The sequence below is a fragment of the Heptranchias perlo genome, chromosome 6 (assembly GCF_035084215.1).
Source record: "Heptranchias perlo isolate sHepPer1 chromosome 6, sHepPer1.hap1, whole genome shotgun sequence".
In the NCBI taxonomy this organism is placed as follows: Eukaryota; Metazoa; Chordata; class Chondrichthyes; order Hexanchiformes; family Hexanchidae; genus Heptranchias; species Heptranchias perlo.
In genome coordinates this window covers 46728469-46748425 of record NC_090330.1, presented here as the reverse complement: position 1 = coordinate 46748425, position 19957 = coordinate 46728469, and the positions used below count along the sequence as shown (strand labels likewise).

The following is a 19957-nucleotide window of genomic DNA, read 5'->3' as shown; positions in this document are numbered from 1 at the left end:
CTCGTGTGAGGTCAGTGAACCTCTTCCAGTACTGCGTGGCAGTTCTTGAGGTGGTGGAGGTAGCATCGACTGCCTCTGCCACTTCCTTCCATACAAACTGCACTACACTCTTGTGGGGCTTCTTGCCCTCAGTGCTCAGCAATCTTGCTCTTCTACACCTGACTCTGACCAAAAAGACCTCCATGGATGCATCCTGCCATGGGCTTCAGGACTGGGTCAAGCATATGGTACAACTCCTGTACAGCCTCACAAATGAAGTGTAGGTTTCTTAAACGTTGCTCATGTCGAGATATGGGTGCCTTGCCCTGTGAATGTGAGGCTGTGAGTACCTATGGGTGGGTGGCAGATCCATCTGTGGTAGCTGAAGAGCCTGTCCTCCCTGCATTGCTCCTCCTCATCCACTTCTCCATCTAAAAGCACAAGTAGAGGGGAATCCCTAATACACCATTGTTGCCTGTGTTGAATGAAGTACATAGAAGAAAGCCCAGAAAACAAAGGACAATGCTGTAACTGAAAAAAACTACTTTCAGCAATTGTTCACAAGCAAAGTTATAACAATTTGAAGATCCTATAAAGGTTCAATTTAAATGTGGTTCTACCTTTCAGCAGCATCACTGAATGCCTCTTAATGGTAATCTTCGTGATGGGCGGACCACAGGCAGAAATCAGATGATTGACATGAATGGCAGCAGCCTGTAAGCCTGTATTTGGATGGATGCATCTGGCCGTTGTCCTCACTTCAGAGGAAAATGTTGACAGACATTGGTAAAGGGGGAGGGGTTCAGCCGAGCACCTAACCAACCATTTTCGTCTTCCGGCTGTCCTGAAACCAGCCAGGCGGTAAAATGGAAGAAATTCAAGGCCAGGGTAATTCATGCTTCTATTACTGAGACGATGAAAATATCCTCTTAGCTTAGAATTGCTAGAATAAATCTTTTGTTTGCTGCAAAACCAGTAGGAAATATGCTGTTGCTGGGATAATAGAGTCTGTGAAAGGTAACATTTGTTACTGATATGTTTTTAGATGCCCTCCACCAGGTGATTAGTTCTTTTGACCCAGCAAAACCCTCTCAAGTTTGATTAACCTGCTGACTTTCCTGTCGCTATGTTTCTTCAATAATAAAACCTTATAATGACAAAAGACGTAAAACAGTAGTGTCTATGATATCTCCAATTAGTATTTACTTTTTCATATAAAAGTGCTTGTTGTTAAAAATCTTTAAGATTTGTCCAATTACAATTGAGCAAGATTAACCTGACAATGATCGTTTCAGAAACAATGATGTGGACAAATTGAGGAGCAAGAATCTGCAAGAACTTAGGCTCAAAATGAAAATGTATTTTTAAAATACAGAGCTATCCATTTTTTGGTCAACAGGACCATATATTTATACAATAGTCTTAATTTTTACAGTAAATAATACTGTAAAACCATAATGAATTCAGTTTAATAAAAATTACTCCAAACAAGAGCATGACTGACTCCCTGGCTTCATTCACATGTACATGCCTGCCTGTAACGTAATTACTATTATACAATTTCACTGCTATTTATGGTAATTTGATTGGCTAGGATATGCCAATTTTCAGATAACATCACATTTCATCCAAAAAAAAACAAAATCATAGACAGCAGTGGTGAGAGTTTTAAATATCTTATGACAGACTGAAAAGTAAACTAATTTTGTATACAAGTTAAATGCATTAACATTAGACAATTTTATACATTGTACAATATTATAATTAAACAGAAAGATGTGCTTTGTAAGTAAATAATGCACTTTGACATTATATCAAACATTCCTTGCTGAAGGAGTAACATCTGAACTTTCACAATGAAGAGTAACATAACTAAAAGAGGTATAGGTGAAAAGATTATTATCAAAGAAATAAAAAGAGATGAGGCCTGTTGTGATTATAAATAATTAAATAATGGATTAATAATGATATTTTGGATCAAAATTAAAAGTTCATACCAAATTTTATATTGCAAAAAGTCAAAAATCAGACAAGTTGAATATGATAGAGCATACGTAACGCTCGGTAAGATATGAATCTTTACAGAACTGCTATCGCAGAATACTAATCAATTTAATCCCCTAAAGTCTATACTGGTAAGAGCTGACAAAATATTAAGGCTTAGCATTATAAAATAGAGGGGGAATAAGATACACAATGAAGTGATGTTCCTTTTGTGAATAATGAGCCTGATTTTCAAAATATTTGTGTTTTACTTTCTGACAAAGCCTCTTTACATGTAATTTCCAGCTCAGGCCTTGAAGCATTCCTGGCCAAGCATTAAACTCTGAACAATTTTTAACCAACTAAAAATATGGAAACATACCAACTATAGTGAAATTACAAGGAAGGTTGGAACTTCCATAAATCGAGCACAACATTTGGTTATGAGAATATAAAACAGTAAACAAAAACGTTTTAGTTCAAATTTCTTTTGTCGTAAATCAACCATCTCTAGATGAAACCTGAATGAATTAAACAATGTTCTAAATGCTGATTTGTTGTCATCAATATTCTCATGCCCTTGAAAACCTATCCCAATAGTTGATCCTCTTTATCTGAGGCTTCTTCTTACTAGTGCTATTACTTATTGTCTGATGACAGCCTCTCATTACCATAGTGTAGCTTGTTGGTAGACAAGCAACTCATCCACCCGACCGTATCGTGTATAGTTATTCCTAAAATTAGCATCGAACTTAAAAAATAAAAACATATTGAAAAAAGAAAATTTATATTTAAAAATTTCTAGGAAACAGTACAAAGTAAATACATTTGCATCTATCTTAGGAGAATGTCCTTTCTTACCATTGTAATGGATTTTCTCTTTTTTTATCTTCTGTTTCCTTTTGCAGAAAAGGAATTTCCTGTTGTTGAAATATCATTTAGGTAATATGCCTATTTACTTGACAGAATGTTGCTGGACTCTAGGGGTAGAATTTCCACAGGGGTTCCCCGATCACTGGCTGTAACTTTTGCGGAAGATCGGCAGAAATCCTGGGTCCCTTCAGGGTTTCCACAGTTCTTTCCCTGAAGTTATGGCGGAAGATCAGAAGAACACCCGCGGAAATTCCAGGTGCAGTCTTTTGTGACTTGTTAAAAGCAGCACGATTAAATGTACAACATTTCCACAATGCCATCTGGATTATGGTACTAAATTTGGGGGAAACAAACACAGTTCTGAAAATAAGGCCCAGAATTTTTCAGCTAACCTGAAGAATGATAACTTTCATTTAGTTTTTGAAATGACACAATACTACTTATAAAAAGTTTAATAGCATGAGGTGAGGCAGAATTTTACGTTAAAAACCTACCAACTAATATTTGGACCTTAGAAAACCCTTTTAACCTTCTCGAAAAAAACTCAAAAGAATCATTTACAATTACTACACACTCTCTCACCCTATTTCTTAGACAACTGTTACTTTTTTAAAATTGGAATTCCCTTTTTGTCATTATTAACATCATTATCAGTCTTAACTTAATTGGTCTTCTGAGTAACAGATAATCATTTATTATTTATTGCCATAAATTGCACTTACTCTTTTTTACCTTTTTCTTATAAAATATGAAGAATGGAATTTGACTATTATTTTTAAATTACTGTATAATGTAGAATTATAGGTAATAACCTGCAAGAGAAAGCAAAAAAAAAGGTTTGAAGTTTGCACTTGTACAGTTGTCCGTGAAGTCCCATAAACAGTCAATAGGAACAGATTAATTGTATCTCAAGGCTTGTACTATTCAGCAATTGTAGACCGGTATTTCTTGATGTGAACGGTAGGAGAGTGCTGGCAGTGGGGAAACAAAAGGAAAGAGTGCTAGAAAATTGCACTGGTGCTTCTTCAACCTCTTGATATATTCATAGACTGAAGCCTAATATTCTTTAACATCAGGGAACAACCGAATTTAAGGCTTGAAGTTCCAATGCAAAGATTTCTTTCAATGTGCTCAAGCGCCTGTATGAGTAAACCAGCAGTTCAGCACTTTAGAACTGAAAGTACATGTAAGCTGCTAATTGGTAAAGCCACTATAACATGTGATTACTGATTCGTATCCAATGCAGTCCTTGTTGAGTGTATTGAACAAGATGTGTCATACTGCTATGTAGTGTTATAGGTCCCATCAGTGCATCAAGGTCATGAAAGAACTCTGAAAAGAGAAGAAATTAAAGTTACTTTGTAATGCAATGGAGCATAGATATAAATATCACACCATGTCGAAAATGAGAAGAAAAATAAGTTAATAGAGCTGTTTTTGCTTTGAGTGTCACAGTAAGATGATTTTTTTTACATTAAACTAAATAAATGTTTCACTAAAAATGCATGGTAATTGACAGGTCTGATGTAAATCCTAGTTTACATTTGTGAAAATTATGTGACAGAAATGTAAATCAAGCCAATTTATTTTCAATATTTTCATTGTCCAGCAATAATTGTAGATTGTACCTGAACAACTACAGGGAATATTGAGCTGGACATAGGGATATTTGAGATGCCACACTTGGGGTGAATCTGAACTGCCAAAATTTATTTGAAGTGAAGGAAATAGAAATGTTATGATTTAAACAAAAAAAATGAACACTTTGACTGTCAATTTTTCATATAATGATACAGTTTGAAAGTCCGCATGAAATTTAGGCATAGTACATTTGTCAGTTTTTCACTGTTAATTTCCTGTTTACATTCCAGTGCACATTTAAAAACCAAAATGATTTAAGAAGGCCCATATAAGGGTGGATGCATGCTAATGAAATTAGAACGTGTTTCTGCCACTTGCCCTTCTGAGAGCTGGGCACAGGACCCAGCATCTAGTGTTCTAGGGGTAGCAAAGGGGTCCTTGGGGATTCAATTGAAGATAGAGGCCTATGCCAGCACTCCTAGTGCGCAGACCATGCACATGCCCCATCAGTAGGAAATCAAGATTTTTACACAAAATTTATTTTTTTCTCATCAGGCAGCTCATTGGTTGCCTCCTGCTGTGGCAGGTCCCTGAAGTCTACTGCAGTAAGTCTCCATTCCCAATCTGATGCAACTCCCTGGTTCAGGAGCCTACCTCCTGCATGCAAATGACAATGGGGCCACACACACAGCCGGATTTGAGGGCCATTTCCAGGGCAGGTAAAAACCCTGCTCCGCTGGTAAAGAAATCCTAGGTCAACATATATATTAAAATGTATCATTCATTATAACATGTTTTATAGTCAATATTCCCCCTGTCCCTACATGAAGTGTGATATTTCATATCTTTTTATATTGTTTTGATGACTTATCAATAAAACATTAATTGAACATTTAAAAAATCCTGAATTGTAAAGTATTGATAACAATCGTTTTGAGTATGGTAACTAGGGTTAGACGAGCTTGCCAGAAACCACTATAGACATCTACAGGTTATGATTTGTAATGATGAAAAAGGGGGAGCTACACATGGGAGCATGGCAAACTTGTTTGAATTACTAGTAAATCCTATGTATTTAAATCTGAACATGGAACTTGCCTGAATTGTTCTTTTAAAACTACTCCCAAAACAATGGAGACGAAAAATAGAAATCTATGAACGCCATCTCCAATTGAGCCAAAATATATACCTTTGTTCTCCTTGGTCAGCTTTTCAGACACCTCCCAGTAGTCGTAACTGTAGAGAATGCTGTTGGTGATGTTGACGTGGTTAGCAGCCAACTGATGGATACGCTGTGGAATGTTAATGGTTGAGGAGGAGGATGATCCAGTGGTACTGGAACTGCTCCCATGAGATCTAACTGAACTAACTGGAGAGGGTGTGGACAACATTGGTGAAGATGTTCTTATACACCTAGAAAGACAAGTGTAAATATAGCTGAAACAATGCAGAAAGAACACTGACAGCTTTTTGTTGCAAAACCTAAGTTTTTTCTTTAAAAAAATCAGGATAGTTATTTTTTATTAATGTAACTAGTCATGTTTAGTATCCCAGGGTCAGTTTTGGGATTGTTGTGCCTAATAATTGTAATTGATCTTGATGAAGATTTTTATGGTAGAGGCTCTGAATTTCTGATCTGAATTCTGATCTGAATTCCCGATTTCCTGCCGAAACTTCGGCTAGAGATTGGTGGAACTCCCGGAGAAATGGCGTAAACAGCTATTTTTTGTCATTTATGATGTTTCTGCAGGGGTTTTGCTCAGGATAAGGGGTCGGCCATTTAAGAATGAGATGAGCAGGAATTTCTTCACTCAGAGGGTTGTGAATCTTTGGAATTCTCTACCCCAGAGGGCTGTGGATGCTCAGTCGTTGAGTATATTCAAAGCTGAGATAGATAGATTTTTGGACTCTAGGTAAATGAAGGGATATGGAGATTGGGCGGGAAAGTGGAGATGAGGTTGAAGATCAGCAATGATTTTATTGAATGGCGGAGCAGGCTTGAGGGGCCAAATGGCCCACTCCTGCTCCTATTTCTTATGTTTTGCCAATCTCCTGTTAGAGAACACCCATCCAAATTCCAGGTCTTTGTTTGCAGATAATACCAAATTACGTGGTTAAGCAGGTGTTTGGAAGAAAGGGATCAAATTTAGAGGGATATGCACAGACATAGCAAACAGGCAGATTAATCATAAATGGAATGTAACATTGAGAAATGTAAAGTTATATCTAGTGATACTAAAAATAGCAAAGTTTGATTACAAAACGAAAGAGATATTGTTAAGTGGGGAGAGTCAGAAAAAGATTTTGGTGTAACAATTGATTAAACATTGAAAGTGTCATAGAGTATAGAGCAGAAATTGCAAACACAAATAAACCAGCGAGCTGTAATGGAGAGCCTGCAGTTTCACGTCCGCAGCATTTAAACCAAAAATGGTTTGGGCCTCCTGATGCCAGCTTTGGGTGAGTGGCATGCCGCTGACTATGCACCCATTTCAGGTGAAAGTTTAAGATCCGCCCCTTTGTTTCCTTTATCATTTGTTAAAGCCTGATATCTGTTCATTGATATATGCTGAAATATTCAATCTGAGCCCAAAACGTGTGCAAAGTTGATGCAGCAACCGAGCCAAATTTGGCTTTGTGCTTCATTTAAATGAGGTCAGTGCCAAACGGGCACCGTGCTGCAACTCACTGGTCAGGTCGGGGGGGCGGAGAGAGGGGGGTAGAAGATCCCGGGGAGGGGGAGGTGATTCCGGGGTGTGGCCTCGAATGCTGCAACAGTATGCGGGAGATCTTTTGTGGGCCCAGAATAGTCATTGATGTTTGTGGGACCTTGCTCTGTGCAAAGTGGCTGCTGTGTTTCCCTACATTCTAATAGTGAGTACACTTAAAAAGACTTCATTGGCTGTGAACTGCTTTGGGACATCCTGAGGTCATGAAAGGTGTTATATAAATGCAAGTTCTTTTGTTTCATTGTAACTGCTACTTTCCTTATGTCACACATGAGGCTACTAGGTTTCAGTTTTTACAGAGAGACAAATTGAATTCTGGGATGTGATCCAAAAACATGAATAAAAATTCTGAAATCCAATGTAATAAAAAGGAATTTAGCTTATTCAGTCACCTTAAAGCAGTGGCCTTGATCATAAGCCTTAAGTTAGCGCTGTTTTTCAGATCTACATTTGTATTTGGAGTTGTGAGGTTTTTGTGGATATGTCAGCTTTTTTTGAAGTGCTTGTCTATTTTTTCCCTGAGATTTTAGGTTGGTATATGTGTGGCTACTCCCAGTTATCAGGCATTAACTTGCAGGATTATATTTCTGTGTTCTGAAATGATGTGCATATTTCTGGTATGGTATTCCTATTCATGAATGCATTGGGGTTGACATGTAGAGTCCTGATGGCTATGTGGGGTCCATTTATAAAGACCCAGACTCTTGGGAAACCATCTAGGTGGTAAAAGTTCTGTGTCCTTTCCAGGTGGTAATTACTTTCCACTGAGAATTTGATAAAGGCGTTTCCTTGGCAAACATGGCATCAGTCATTTGTTTTGCCTACCGAGTAAATGTGCTTACACTTCAAAAGTAATTAATTGGTTGTAAAGTGATTTGGGACATCCTGAGCATGTAAAAGGTGCTTTATAAATGCAACTTCTTTTAAACAGGGATGAACTGCAAACCGGCTTATCTGGCAGATATTGTGGCCTAGAAGAATTGTTTGGCATAGAAGCTTACTATCATAGTGACATTCACAGCAACGGGAAGAGCTATCCCAGTCCTTGTTACCTGTGGATCATCCTACAGCAATTGGTATAGCTCAGTCACTGTCTCTTTTATGAAGCGGTGTTGCTGATAAGAGGTCTCTTCTTGGATACCCAGGTAGGAATGACGTGGTCTGTAAGCACAGGTCTTTGTGAGAGTGAACATACCCTTTGAGGTGTCTTTGGACCTGAAAATGTACCCTCATGACTTGGTCTTTCTTATCCAATTCATTTAGCACTATAGAAATACTGAAAGAGATTCCCATCTTCCCAACTTGGTTAGCTGTAACGTGTACTGCAGCAGTAATTGCCAAAACCCCAGGAAAGTGTGTCTTAACAAAATGAAGGCTTCAACAAGCAGACAAAAAAGTATAGAGGGAAAAAAGTGCCAGGCATTCAATTTCTCGAACAGATAAATGCTCCCTGCCAAAAAACTAGGAGTCAATATTAAGGTAAACAATAGCAAGCTAGCTTTATGGTATGTGCCCATTTTAAATGGGCAAGCGGCACACTGGAGACAAGGCTTCAATGAAACTTGTAAAATTCAGAGAGGGTCCCAATTTAATAATTAGGATAATGTGGGTTGCATATGCCTGCAGCAAGGCCTCTTTATTTCCCTCAAAATTGCCCATGAAAAAATTAGGCATCAAATGAGTCAGGTGCGTGTGGTCAGGTGCTGGATTTTCCAAACTGCGCCTGCCACCAGTGATGCTCTGCACGCTGGCAGAACTTCAGAACAGCAGGGCTTTAAAGTCATCAACATATGGAATAAGACTATGGGCTCGATTTTACCAGGCCTGCGGGTTTCCGGCGGGTTGGGTTTCGGGAGCGTGGTCAACACGCTCGGTGAAATTAGTGGGTTGCCCACGCGATCGTAGCAGGCAATCCACTAATTGGAGCCACTTACCTGCTCTTCCGGGCTCCGCGCTGCTGGTCTGCACGTCGGGCGGGCTGCGCATGCGCAGTACGATCTGTCAGCTGGAGGCTCTCTAGTTAAAGGGGCAGTCCTCCACTAACAGATGCTGCAACCAATAGAACAAATTACAGCATGGAGCAGCCCGGGGGGAAGGCTGCTCCCAGTTTAATGATGCCTCACCCCAGGTATCATCAGATGGGGTGAGGAGGAGGGGGAGGAAGCGGCCTGCCTCTGCCACCAAGAAGGCCTGGCTCGAGGTGGCAGAGGAGGTCACCTGCACCACCAACATATCGCCCACCTGCATACAGTGCAGGAGGCGCTCCAATGACCGCAGTAGGTCAGCCACAGTGAGAACACGTAGTCTTTCCCCTACACTCCGTCTGCCACAACACTGCCCCCACCCCACATCTCCTTCGGCACCGCCAACACTACTCTGTCACATCACCCCTCATACCCACTCAAACCCCATCCTCATCTTACCTGCACCTACTCACCTCACGAGTACTCACCCCGCCACTGACACGCAACCCAATCCTCATACAATCTCATGGCTCTATCCCATACTCACCCTCTCGTGCATCTCCCTCACGGCTAGCCTCACTCAACCTGCCACCACCTGTGCTGCAGCCACAGGGCATGCATCACATATGTGCAGTAGGCAGCGTAAGGCAAACGTGTCGTGAGCATGAAGGGGATGCACAAGGGTGTTTGAGGGTTTGTCATGGGTGTCACCTATATTGAATTTCAGAACAACTCACATCACACATTATATTGGCACCACCACTGCCATGTCTCCACGAATCCTGTCTGTTTTGTGCAATAATGCCCGCTCCTGGGTATCACTATGAGGACCCACCACTGATGCCACCCATTGTGTCACTGCAGAGTAGGTGCAGGTGTATTTGCAGGGCTCTTCCGCGCAGACGACTGAGAGACATCGGCGGTGTACCCGGCTGCACCCTGGAAGGATGCGGTGGAGAAGTTGTGGAGGGCAGTGGTGACTTTGGCAGCGACAGGTAAGCAGATGGTGCTGGGGCCAGCCAGGAGCAGCTCGGCATGAAAGAGGCTGCAGATGTCCACGACTACATGTCGAGTGAATCTGCGCCTCCGTGTGCACTGCTGCTCGGAGAGGTCCGGGGAGCTGCGCCTCGGTCTGTGGACCCTGTGGCGAGGGTAGTGCCCTCTGCGACGCGTCTCTCTCTGCGGTAGCCCTCCCTCCTGCTGTACAGGTGGATGTGTCACAGCACTCTGTTGTGGAGCTCCACGTGTCAGAGGTGGACGGCGTGGATGGCGAGGCTGGTGATGCTGTTCGCCCTCCAAGGGGGTCATGACTACAGCTACGACGGCCCCCATCCGCAATATGTACATCTGAGGGGGTCCGCAAGGTAGGCACATGTCTCCGGACCCCGGGGTGAGTGTGCAGGTTGGTGACTTTGATCGTCAGGAGGGGGGTGGTGGAGGCCACACTTTGTCCCAAGTGACAGAGCGGCCTCCTGCAATGGCTGAGGGTCTCCCCCCCCCACCTGTCAAATGGACCTTTGCAGCTGCCACAGGCTGACGGCTGCAACACGTCCAGTTCAACTAGGACTGTTTCCCCCATTGTGTGAAACAGTCCCATGTTTCTCCAAAATCACACACAGTCCCTTAATCAGGTCAGTTAATGACCTGAACAAGCAAAATAAATACACTCAAGTGGCATCCCGCTGGCTTTAATTGCCTGCGGGGGCTACGCATGCACCCCTGCACGTCATCGGGGAACCCGGAAGTGGGCGGGATCGTGGCGCGATCCGGTCACGTGCCTGCATATCGGGATTTTCGGGGCCCCCCCCGCTGGGAACGCACAGGAAACCCGCCGGTAAAATCGAGCCCTATGATTTAATACAATAAATACTTGCTCAAGCTGAAACATTGAAAGGGAATTAGGTCAATTCCTGACTCAGCAGGGATTAGGGAGATAGGAATATGGTGCAGGAAATAAAAATGGCTGCATTGGAAACCAAAACAGTTCCCGGACAACATGGTATGCTAGATGGGCTGAATGGCTTTTCTCATTACTATAATAATCTTACACGCAATTGACAGGATATAGAAGCAGTGGAGAAGATTCTGAGATGGGCAACATAGATGATTCCAGGTTTTACATCATTGAGCTATGAGGGAGCTTAAGGAAATTAACTTTATTCATACTGTACAAATGACATTTTAAAATAATGAAGCAATCAATAGTCTGGAAATAGGGAGGTATTTTGTGAGACATGCACAATGTCAGTCTTTCCCAGCCATGCCAATTTTCTCCTCTCTCCTGAAGGCACTGACTTTTCGTTGGAAGATAAGTTCAGGTGCTGCAGCACCTTCTGATCACTGGCCCCATTGCCATCGCAGCTGAAATTAGCTAACTCAGCATACACTGGGAGTCAAACCTGAGATACTCCTAGTTACTATGGCTCATAGCATAAATTCCCTGAAAGCACAGGCAAGCTTGGGAAGTTCATTTTAACTGTGATAGGTGGATGTTAGTGACCAATTCTAAAATTGGCAGGCTGGGAGAACAATCACAATCATGATTTGCAAGCTTCTAAATTATTTTTTCTGTTTGCCTTAAAAATATTGAAAACATTGTAAGAAGTCCATTTTAATTAAAATAGTTTTATTAATAGTTTCAAGATGACACAAAAAGGTACTGCGAGCCATTTTGAAGAAATACAAGTCAGTTATAGTACACCAAAAGCAAAATACTACGGATGCTGGAAATCTGAAATAAAAACAGGAAGTGCTGGAGAAGCTCAGCAAGTCAGGCAGCATCTGTGGAAAAAGAAACAGAGTTAACGTTTCAGGTCGAAGACCTTTCATCAGGACTGGAAGATGTTAAAAGGGTTAAAGTTTTTAAGCCAGTACAGAGCCATGGAAAGGCGGGAGAGGGAGGGGAGGGGAGGAAAGAACAAAAGGGAAGGTCTGTGATCGGGTAGAGGGCACGAGTGATCAAATGACAAAAAGGGATGATGGTGCAAGGCAAGGAAGGTGGTAATGGGACAGGTTAAGAAACAAAAGATTGATCAGGAGTAGCTGTAATTGGCAGCAGCAGAACCATTACCAGCACCAGCTGACCGAAAGAATGGGAGCAGTGGTTATGATCTGAAGTTATTGAAATCAGTGTTGAGTCCGGAAGGTTGTAAAGTGCCTAAACAAAAGATGAGGTGCTGTTCCTCGAGCTTACGTTGAGCTTCATTGGAACAGTGTAAGAGGCCAAGGACAGAGAGGTCAGAGTAGGAGTGGGACGGAGAATTAAAGTGGCAAGGGAAAGACAGGTCAGGGTCACGCTTGCGGACAGAGCGGAGGTGTTCAGCAAAGCGATCACCCAATCTGCATTTGGTCTTCCCAATGTCGAGGAGACCGCATTGTGTGCAGTGGATACAGTATACTAAATTGAAAGAAGTACAACTAAACCACTGTTTCACTTGGAAGGAGTGTTTGAGGCCCTGGATGGTGGGCAGGGAAGAGGTGAAGGGGCAGGTGTTGCATCTCCTGCGCTTGCACGGGAAGGTGCCATGGGGAGGAGAGCAGGTGTTGGGGGTGATGGAAGAGTGGACCAGGACGTCGCGGAGGGAGCGGTCCCTTCGGAATGCTGATAGGGGAGGGGAGGGGAAGATGTGTTTGGTGGTGGGATCACGCTGGAGGTGGCAGAAATGGCAGAGGATGATCCGTTGAATGTGGAGGCTGGTGGGGTGGAAGATGAGGACAAGGGGGACCCTATTATGGTTCTGGGAGGGAAGGGAAGGGGTGAGGGCAGAAGTGCGGGAAATAGGACGGACATGGTCGAGGGCCCTGTCAACTAAAGTGGAGGGGAATCCTCGGTTGAGGAAAAAGGAAGACATATCAGAAGCATTGGTGCGGAAGGTGGTATCATCAGAACAAATGCGACGGAGACGGAGAAACTGGGAGAAGGGAATAGAGTCCTTACAGGAAGTGGGGTGGGAGGAAATGTAATCAAGGTAGCTGTGGGAGTCGGTGGGCTTATAGTATTTTTGTTTGACAGCCTATCCCCAGAAATGGAGATAGAGAAGTCGAGGTAGAGAAGAGTTGGAGATGGACCATGTGAAGGCGAGAGAAGGGTGGAAATTGGAAGCAAAGTTGATGAAATTTTCCAGTTTGGGGCGAGAGCATGAAACGGCACCGATATAGTCATCAATGTACCAAAAAAAGAGGTGAGGGAGGGGATCTGAGTGGGACTGGAACAAGGAATGTTCCACGTATCCCACAAAAAGGCAGGCATAGCTGGGACCCATTCGGGTTCCCATAGCGACACCTTTTATTTGGAGATAGTGAGTAGAGTCAAAGGAGAAGTTGTTCAATGTAAAAACAAGTTCAGCCAGGCGTAGGAGGATGGTGGTGGATGGGGGCTGGATGGGCTTCCTTTCAAGGAAGAAGCGGAGGGCCCGCAGGCCGTCCTGGTGGGGATGGAGGTGTAGAGGGACTAGGCTTCCATGGTGAAAAGGAGATGGTTAGGGCCAGGGAACTGGAAACTGTTAAAGAGTCGCGGATGTAGGTTGGAAGAGACTGGAAAAGGGGAGAAAAAATAGAGTCAAGATAGGAAGAAATAAGCTCCGTGGGGAAAGAACAGGCTGAAATGATAGGTCTCCCGGAGCAGTCCTGTTTGTGGATCTTGGGAAGGAGGTAGAAGCGGGCTGTGCGGTGTTGGGGGACTATGAGGTTGGAGGCCTTGGGGGGAAGATCTCCAGAGGAGATGAGGTCAGTGACGGTCTGGGAAACTATGGCTTATGTTTGACGGTGGGATCATGGTCCAGGGGGGAGGTAGGAGGAGCTGTCGCAGAGTTGGCGTTCAGCCTCCGCAAGGTAGAGGTCTGTTCACCACACAACAACAGCGTGGCCCTTGTCAGCAGGTTTAATGACAATGTCAGGGTTGGACATGAGAGAACGGAGTGCTGCGAGTTCAGAGGGAGAAAGGTTAGAGTGAGTGACGGGAGTAGAGAAATTAAGACGACCTCTGACGAAAGGTCTTCGACCTGAAATGTTAACTCTGTTTCTTTCTCCACAGATGCTGCCTGATTTGCTGAGCTTCTCCAGCATTTTCTGTTTTTATTTCAGTTATATTACAGTTGTTGAGGTATTGTGCAGAACATTCAACTTCGGAGGGGGGTGCCGATGGGTGGGCAGGTGTAAATTGAGTGATATGGAATCAGCCACCCATTATACATCCCGTTCGATTTTCATTTCCAAATGGGATGGTACAATGGGAGCCGCTCCGATATCACCGGCTTTAAGCCACTGCTGAAGTTGAACATACTGGCCATTGTTTTAGTTTTACTTCTACGAAGTTCCATTTTAAGTCAGAAGAAAGAAAAGCATACTTACTTCCCACTGGCACCCCACGGGTTTGAAGTTTGAGCTGTTTTACCAGAGTCCTGTTGTATTAAAATAAATTTATTTTAGACAGAAATGTCCAATTTTTTTGTATGTATGAATTTAATTTCAGAAAAAGAATAGCCATTTCTGTGTTTTTTAAATTCAAATTTAATCAGAACAACAATATACCTTGTCAAAAGCAACAGGGAATTAGATGTAGTAGGGCTCTAAAGGAGGAGCTAGATAGGCCCAACGGCCTTCCTCACAGAATGCTAGATAGAAGCACATTGGTGTTTTTCATACATCACCTAGTTAAATCCCATCTTCCTGCTTGTTCCCCATACACTTTAATATTCTTTTTCAAGTAACTAATTCCCATTTAAAATAATTTATGGATTGAAGAACGGTTTATGGCAGAAAATGCCACATTTTAACCACCCTCTGTGCAAACACATTTTTTCTAACCTCCCCATTAACTCTTTTTTGTGATTAGCTTAAGTTTGTGTTCTCTTCTTACTATCTCGCCAACCAGTGAAAATAATCTATCACTATTTACCTTTTATCATTATTTACCTTATCATAACTTCATAATCTTAAAGACCTCTATCAAATCACCTCTTAATCTTTTTAGCTCTAGTGAATAAAGTCCTAAACTCTCAAGTCTCTCTTCATAATTGTAACCCCTGATCCCTGCCAATAACCTACTGAATCTACATGGCACCTTTTCTATTGCTTTTATCTCCTTTCTACAATGGGGACCCAAAACTGCACAGAATACTCCAACAATGGCCTAATTAAGGTCTTATACAAGTTCAATATTACCTTCTGGCTTTTGTGCTCCATACCTCTGGATACAAATGCAAGGACTGTTTGCCTTTATCATAGCCTTAGATATTTGCACTGCCACCTTTAATGACCTGTGTATCTGCACACCAATGACCCACTGCTTCACTACATGGAAAACTTGGGCCTCTCCAGCCTCGGGTTTCCTTCCTTTTCCCTTGAATGTGATGCCCTCCTGACCTCCCCTCTCAACTATTTCTCATGTGCCAAAGACCATTCCTTTGGGTCCCCGGTGGCGGCTTCCTGCCGCTCGAAATCCTGCATCCATCCACCAGCCAGCAAGCACTTCCTGCTGAATTTGGGTGGGAGACTGATGGGGATCTATGCAGATGAGGCCTGGGAGTTAAAATACCCCAGGCCTCAACCTGCAGAGATGCTGGTAGTTTGCCATCTGTCCCTGCCCCTTCCCAACAACTTCCACTGGGAGTTAAAATTGACCCTTCTGTGTCTGACTTACATTCCAGATTAATGCCGATCCTCGGCCAGCCTGTCCCAGCTATACCAGAAGACTTGACTTCTGACCCTTCTACAACTTTCCATGTCCAGGGATTGGCCAGTTGAGCTGCCATTCAAACTAGTTACCACTCTCCTAGGTGTGGCCTTCCCTGAAAACCACCTCCCATTCGGCTCAAATGAATGAAGCCATTTCAATAATATACCTAGTTGTGTTAACAAACCTCACTGTCTCAAACTGATGTGGTATGCGATAAACATCATCCTTGGTAGACTCTTTGACTGGAATTAATTTGCATTTCCAGAATGTAGACTTAATCCCTGAATTTAACTTAATAGCAATATCTTTACATAAATGATCTGAAATTCCTCCTAGGTTAAATCCTGAAATGCGAAATCAGAAACAAAAATTAAACTACGAGTTTTAAAAATTGTGTACATCATCTTTTTATGTTGTTTTCATTGAAAATTCTATTTCAATTAATTTTTTGGTTAGTTCTGGCCTTCTTTAATTATATTTTTGATTTTTCATGATGGAGAATGAAATATATGCCCGAGCAGGGATTTTAGCCAGTTTACTGCTGATCGGCTTAAAGTGTTCCTGGGTGAAGCGATGCTCAGGTGATTAAACTGCAAATGAACGAAGCACTGTAGCTTATTTAGAAGCTTCAGTAGTAGTTGGTGCTTATTTTCCAATGGAGTCTTTGGTCCCGTGAAACTCTCTCTCTCACCAGCGACAACATGAGCCAGTTAATGTAAAAATCATAGCAAAGTCCATGCAGAACAGACACACTGCCAAACAGTTTTAATGCTCCATTGTTGAATTAACTCTAGTTCCACAGTTAAGCTAATCCCTACCCAGTTGATTTAATTTCTTCCAAGGGAAAACTGTTACATCCTTCTTTGAAAGTTCATTAACAAAGTCTTGCCAGGCTTTCACAACAGCAGATTAAAAAATAAAGTTGCCAATGTCACTCCCCTTTTTTGGATTGAAAACAAAGAGGTAATACAGAAAAAGAAAATAAATGGCAGGTCCAGTTCACATCTGGGTTTTCCACTAGTTTTAACATTCACCTTTGTGGTCATTACAGTTAAAAACAAGAGCAGAGAATAGTTCCCTATATTCCTTTAAACTCCACATTCTTATATTTAATTTTACATTCCTGATATCAGATATGTGTTATGTGGTCGTACCCATACTATCATTCATCCATTAATCTTAATTATTCCCTTCACTGGTACAATGACTTCATCCCGATTTTAGCCACACACCATTTTTTGCAAATGGAAACAATTCAAAAAAGTACTTTCAGATTCTATGCTACAAAGGCCAGTGATTCAGTTGTCACATAATCTGTTATAAAATTACATTTGCTGTGGAAATTGATTTTGCTAAACATCAGTCAAAAAATATATATACTTTTAAAAAATCAATACCTCTTTTTGTCTAAAACTGCAGCAATGGCGGGTATGTGACTTAGCTTTGAACTTGAGTGGTTGGCTGCAGTACTGATGTGTTCTCAGGTCCTTCGGATGCACAGCAGCTTGTGCAATACCGCTGTTTATTACTTCTTTCCTATTGCACTGAGGCCAGAGAGCAAAGAAACATAGTTAATTTGTTCAGAGAATCTTCTGTTAATGGCTAAATGAAAGCAAATTAAGGCCAATATTAGAAATGTGCACCCCTGCAATACGCGGCCCATAATTTTCTAATGTACACGGCCGCAGGCAAGGCTCCTAAGCTAATGTCCATTCGTGAAAAACGACACTACTGCATATGAGAAGAAAATCAGTACTACTGATGCTTCTAATAACATTTGCAGTATAAATATCATTTTCAGAAAACAACTGCTTTGAAATTGTGCAGCTTTTAATCTTTTCTACCAAATTAGAAATGTTTTACCAGAGGATTCCATTTCCTTTGTTATGAAATTCCACGGCCGTCACACAGTATTAGCCTCTCAGGGAATGCATTACAGCCTATGAAGCCTTTTGACGATTTTGGACTTGTGCGTACAAACTTGCCCGAGACCAACTTAGGACTGCACTCATATTTGTGATTCACCTCTCACCATCCCCTTGTTAAAAAAAACAGAATCACTAACAGCCATGTTCTAGACTCCCCAGGAAATGACCTTAATCCTTTATTTGGAGAAATGCCAAGTCTGAACTGAAGCTAAAAATAAAGTAAATAAATTGAAAAAAATAACATTCTAGCTAGTATTCAATAATTCCAATTATGTTCTCACAATGAAGTCTCAGCTAGAGTTTATGAAGTACCAGAAGATTCAAAACATGCATCAAATATTAACCTTGAAATAGTTGATAAGGGCTTTAGAATACTTAACAGCATTGTCCCTCTTAAGTCTGAACATCCTCCAATAAAGGAGAGCCAAACAACGGTAACTGCAGAGATCAAAAGTAAAGATGTCAAAAACTGTGCTCAGATTTATAATTAGAAAAATCAATGGTGCATGCTGATAATCACATTTTCCCAGTTCACATCTAAAAAAGGAAACAGTTCTATGAATTCAAGAATTCTTGTCTCTAATCCAAAGCATTTCAAAATCACAACTGTAACTACTTAGAAACAGCCTGTTCCACACGCACAAATTTAAAAAAGCAGAAAAACACAATGACCTCTGGAATGTCACAAAGGCTATTATGATAAAATGCAATATGAAACAAAATAGAATGTTCATAATTAAATAAGATATATTTCTATAATTTGGGAATTTTCTGGGCCATTTTTTCCACAGAAAGGATTTGGAAATGAGTTACATTTAAGTGGTGTGTTTTAAATTAAAGTGGGGTCACGCAGATTTAGAAATCTGCTTACAGCAACATGTTGCAGCCGCTAAGACAAAGAGGAATTTATGTGTTAATGAACCATGCATTGATGATGTGTTTCTACAATGAGCAGGGACATTGGCTTCCTATGAAAATCCACAACTATTATCGTTGAGATGACCTATTCATTTGAGCATGCCGAGAATCAACGCTTGGGAGTGGAGAGAAGGGGGGGGGGGGTGGGGGAGAGGGGAGAAGCTGGCTTTATTGACAGGCCTACTGTACTGGCGAATCATTGAACAGGGAAGAAATTGGAGGGATGACCCACCCACATCCTGTGGTCCAGAGTAACAAAAGGGAGAGAAAAAACAATGTTCAAGGTCAATCAGTTAGATCTGTTAAGGGGGCGCAACCTAGTGAGGGAAAACTCACTAATCTTAAACTTTGACCCAGTCAATAGCAGAAAGCCAAGAACAGATTAATTAGTTGTAAATGAGTAGGATTTCAAAATGTATTTATTTGTATTTTGAGGGCAAAACTCTTCAAAATATTTATATTTCATCCTCTTTCTCCTTTCTATTGATCGTCCCGCACCATTGTAGTTGAGGAGGCTGGATGGTGAAGTGCTCCCAGGTCACTGCTGAGTCATTCTTAAACCTGTTCCTGAAAGCTGGGAGACAATTACTTGTTCCCCAGTTTTCCCTCTCTCTGGGGGAAGTTTCTACTCCTGGTTTCTACTCAATGCATCGCCATAGCGACATGGATAAGAATGGAAACTCTGCAAATGGGGGGGTGGGGGGGGGGGGAGTATTGAAGCCAACCCATATTTCACCGCTCTAAAATGCCGCCTTACTGCACCACTTATTGAAAGACAATAACAGACACAACTAGAAACAACTGGATTTGAATTTTTAAAAACATTTCTGTATGTAATCAGAATGGTAACAGTTAAGATGTAAAATGCAAATTCTTAATTCAGTTTCTATGCTACATGAAATGTTTCACAGACTAATACATAAACAACGTTAATGACTGATATTGTCATTTTATATCAGGAAAGAAAGGAAATGTTTATGTAATAGGATTTCATTTGCATTCTCATAATTTAGAAACTCACCACAATGCAGTTAGCTGCTTATCTGCTTGAGTGGCTGTTATACCTGAATGAGTCTTCAGTCTCATAGCATACCTTTAAACAAAACACAAATTAAAGCAGTGGTATAAATTAAACATCATAGCAAAATGATTCACATTTCACCAGGTTCACTGCCAAGATGAGTCATTCAACATACAGTACAATTGAATTATCAGTTAAAGCATTTTAATTTGATATTATATTAGTCAACACCTGGATAGAAGGTTAGAGTCAAATGCTAAAACATTCATTAGTTATAGTTCAGTTAACCTGCAGCATTTCTAAAT

At 41.5% G+C, this 19957-nt stretch overlaps 1 protein-coding gene across 1 annotated transcript in view; it reads right to left on the bottom strand.

The window, feature by feature from the left end:
• Positions 1 to 3653: 3653 nt before the first annotated feature.
• Positions 3654 to 19957, bottom strand: part of aff3 (AF4/FMR2 family, member 3) — an 86396-nt gene continuing 70092 nt past the window's right edge. The window contains exons 9-14 of the mRNA XM_067986693.1: positions 19653 to 19724; positions 18058 to 18151; positions 17183 to 17329; positions 14459 to 14508; positions 5606 to 5829; positions 3654 to 4167 (exon numbers count right to left, since the gene is read on the bottom strand). Coding sequence (XP_067842794.1) covers positions 4046 to 4167; positions 5606 to 5829; positions 14459 to 14508; positions 17183 to 17329; positions 18058 to 18151; positions 19653 to 19724 — 709 coding nt within the window. The 3' untranslated portion in view covers positions 3654 to 4045. The remainder of the gene's footprint in view (positions 4168 to 5605; positions 5830 to 14458; positions 14509 to 17182; positions 17330 to 18057; positions 18152 to 19652; positions 19725 to 19957) is intronic.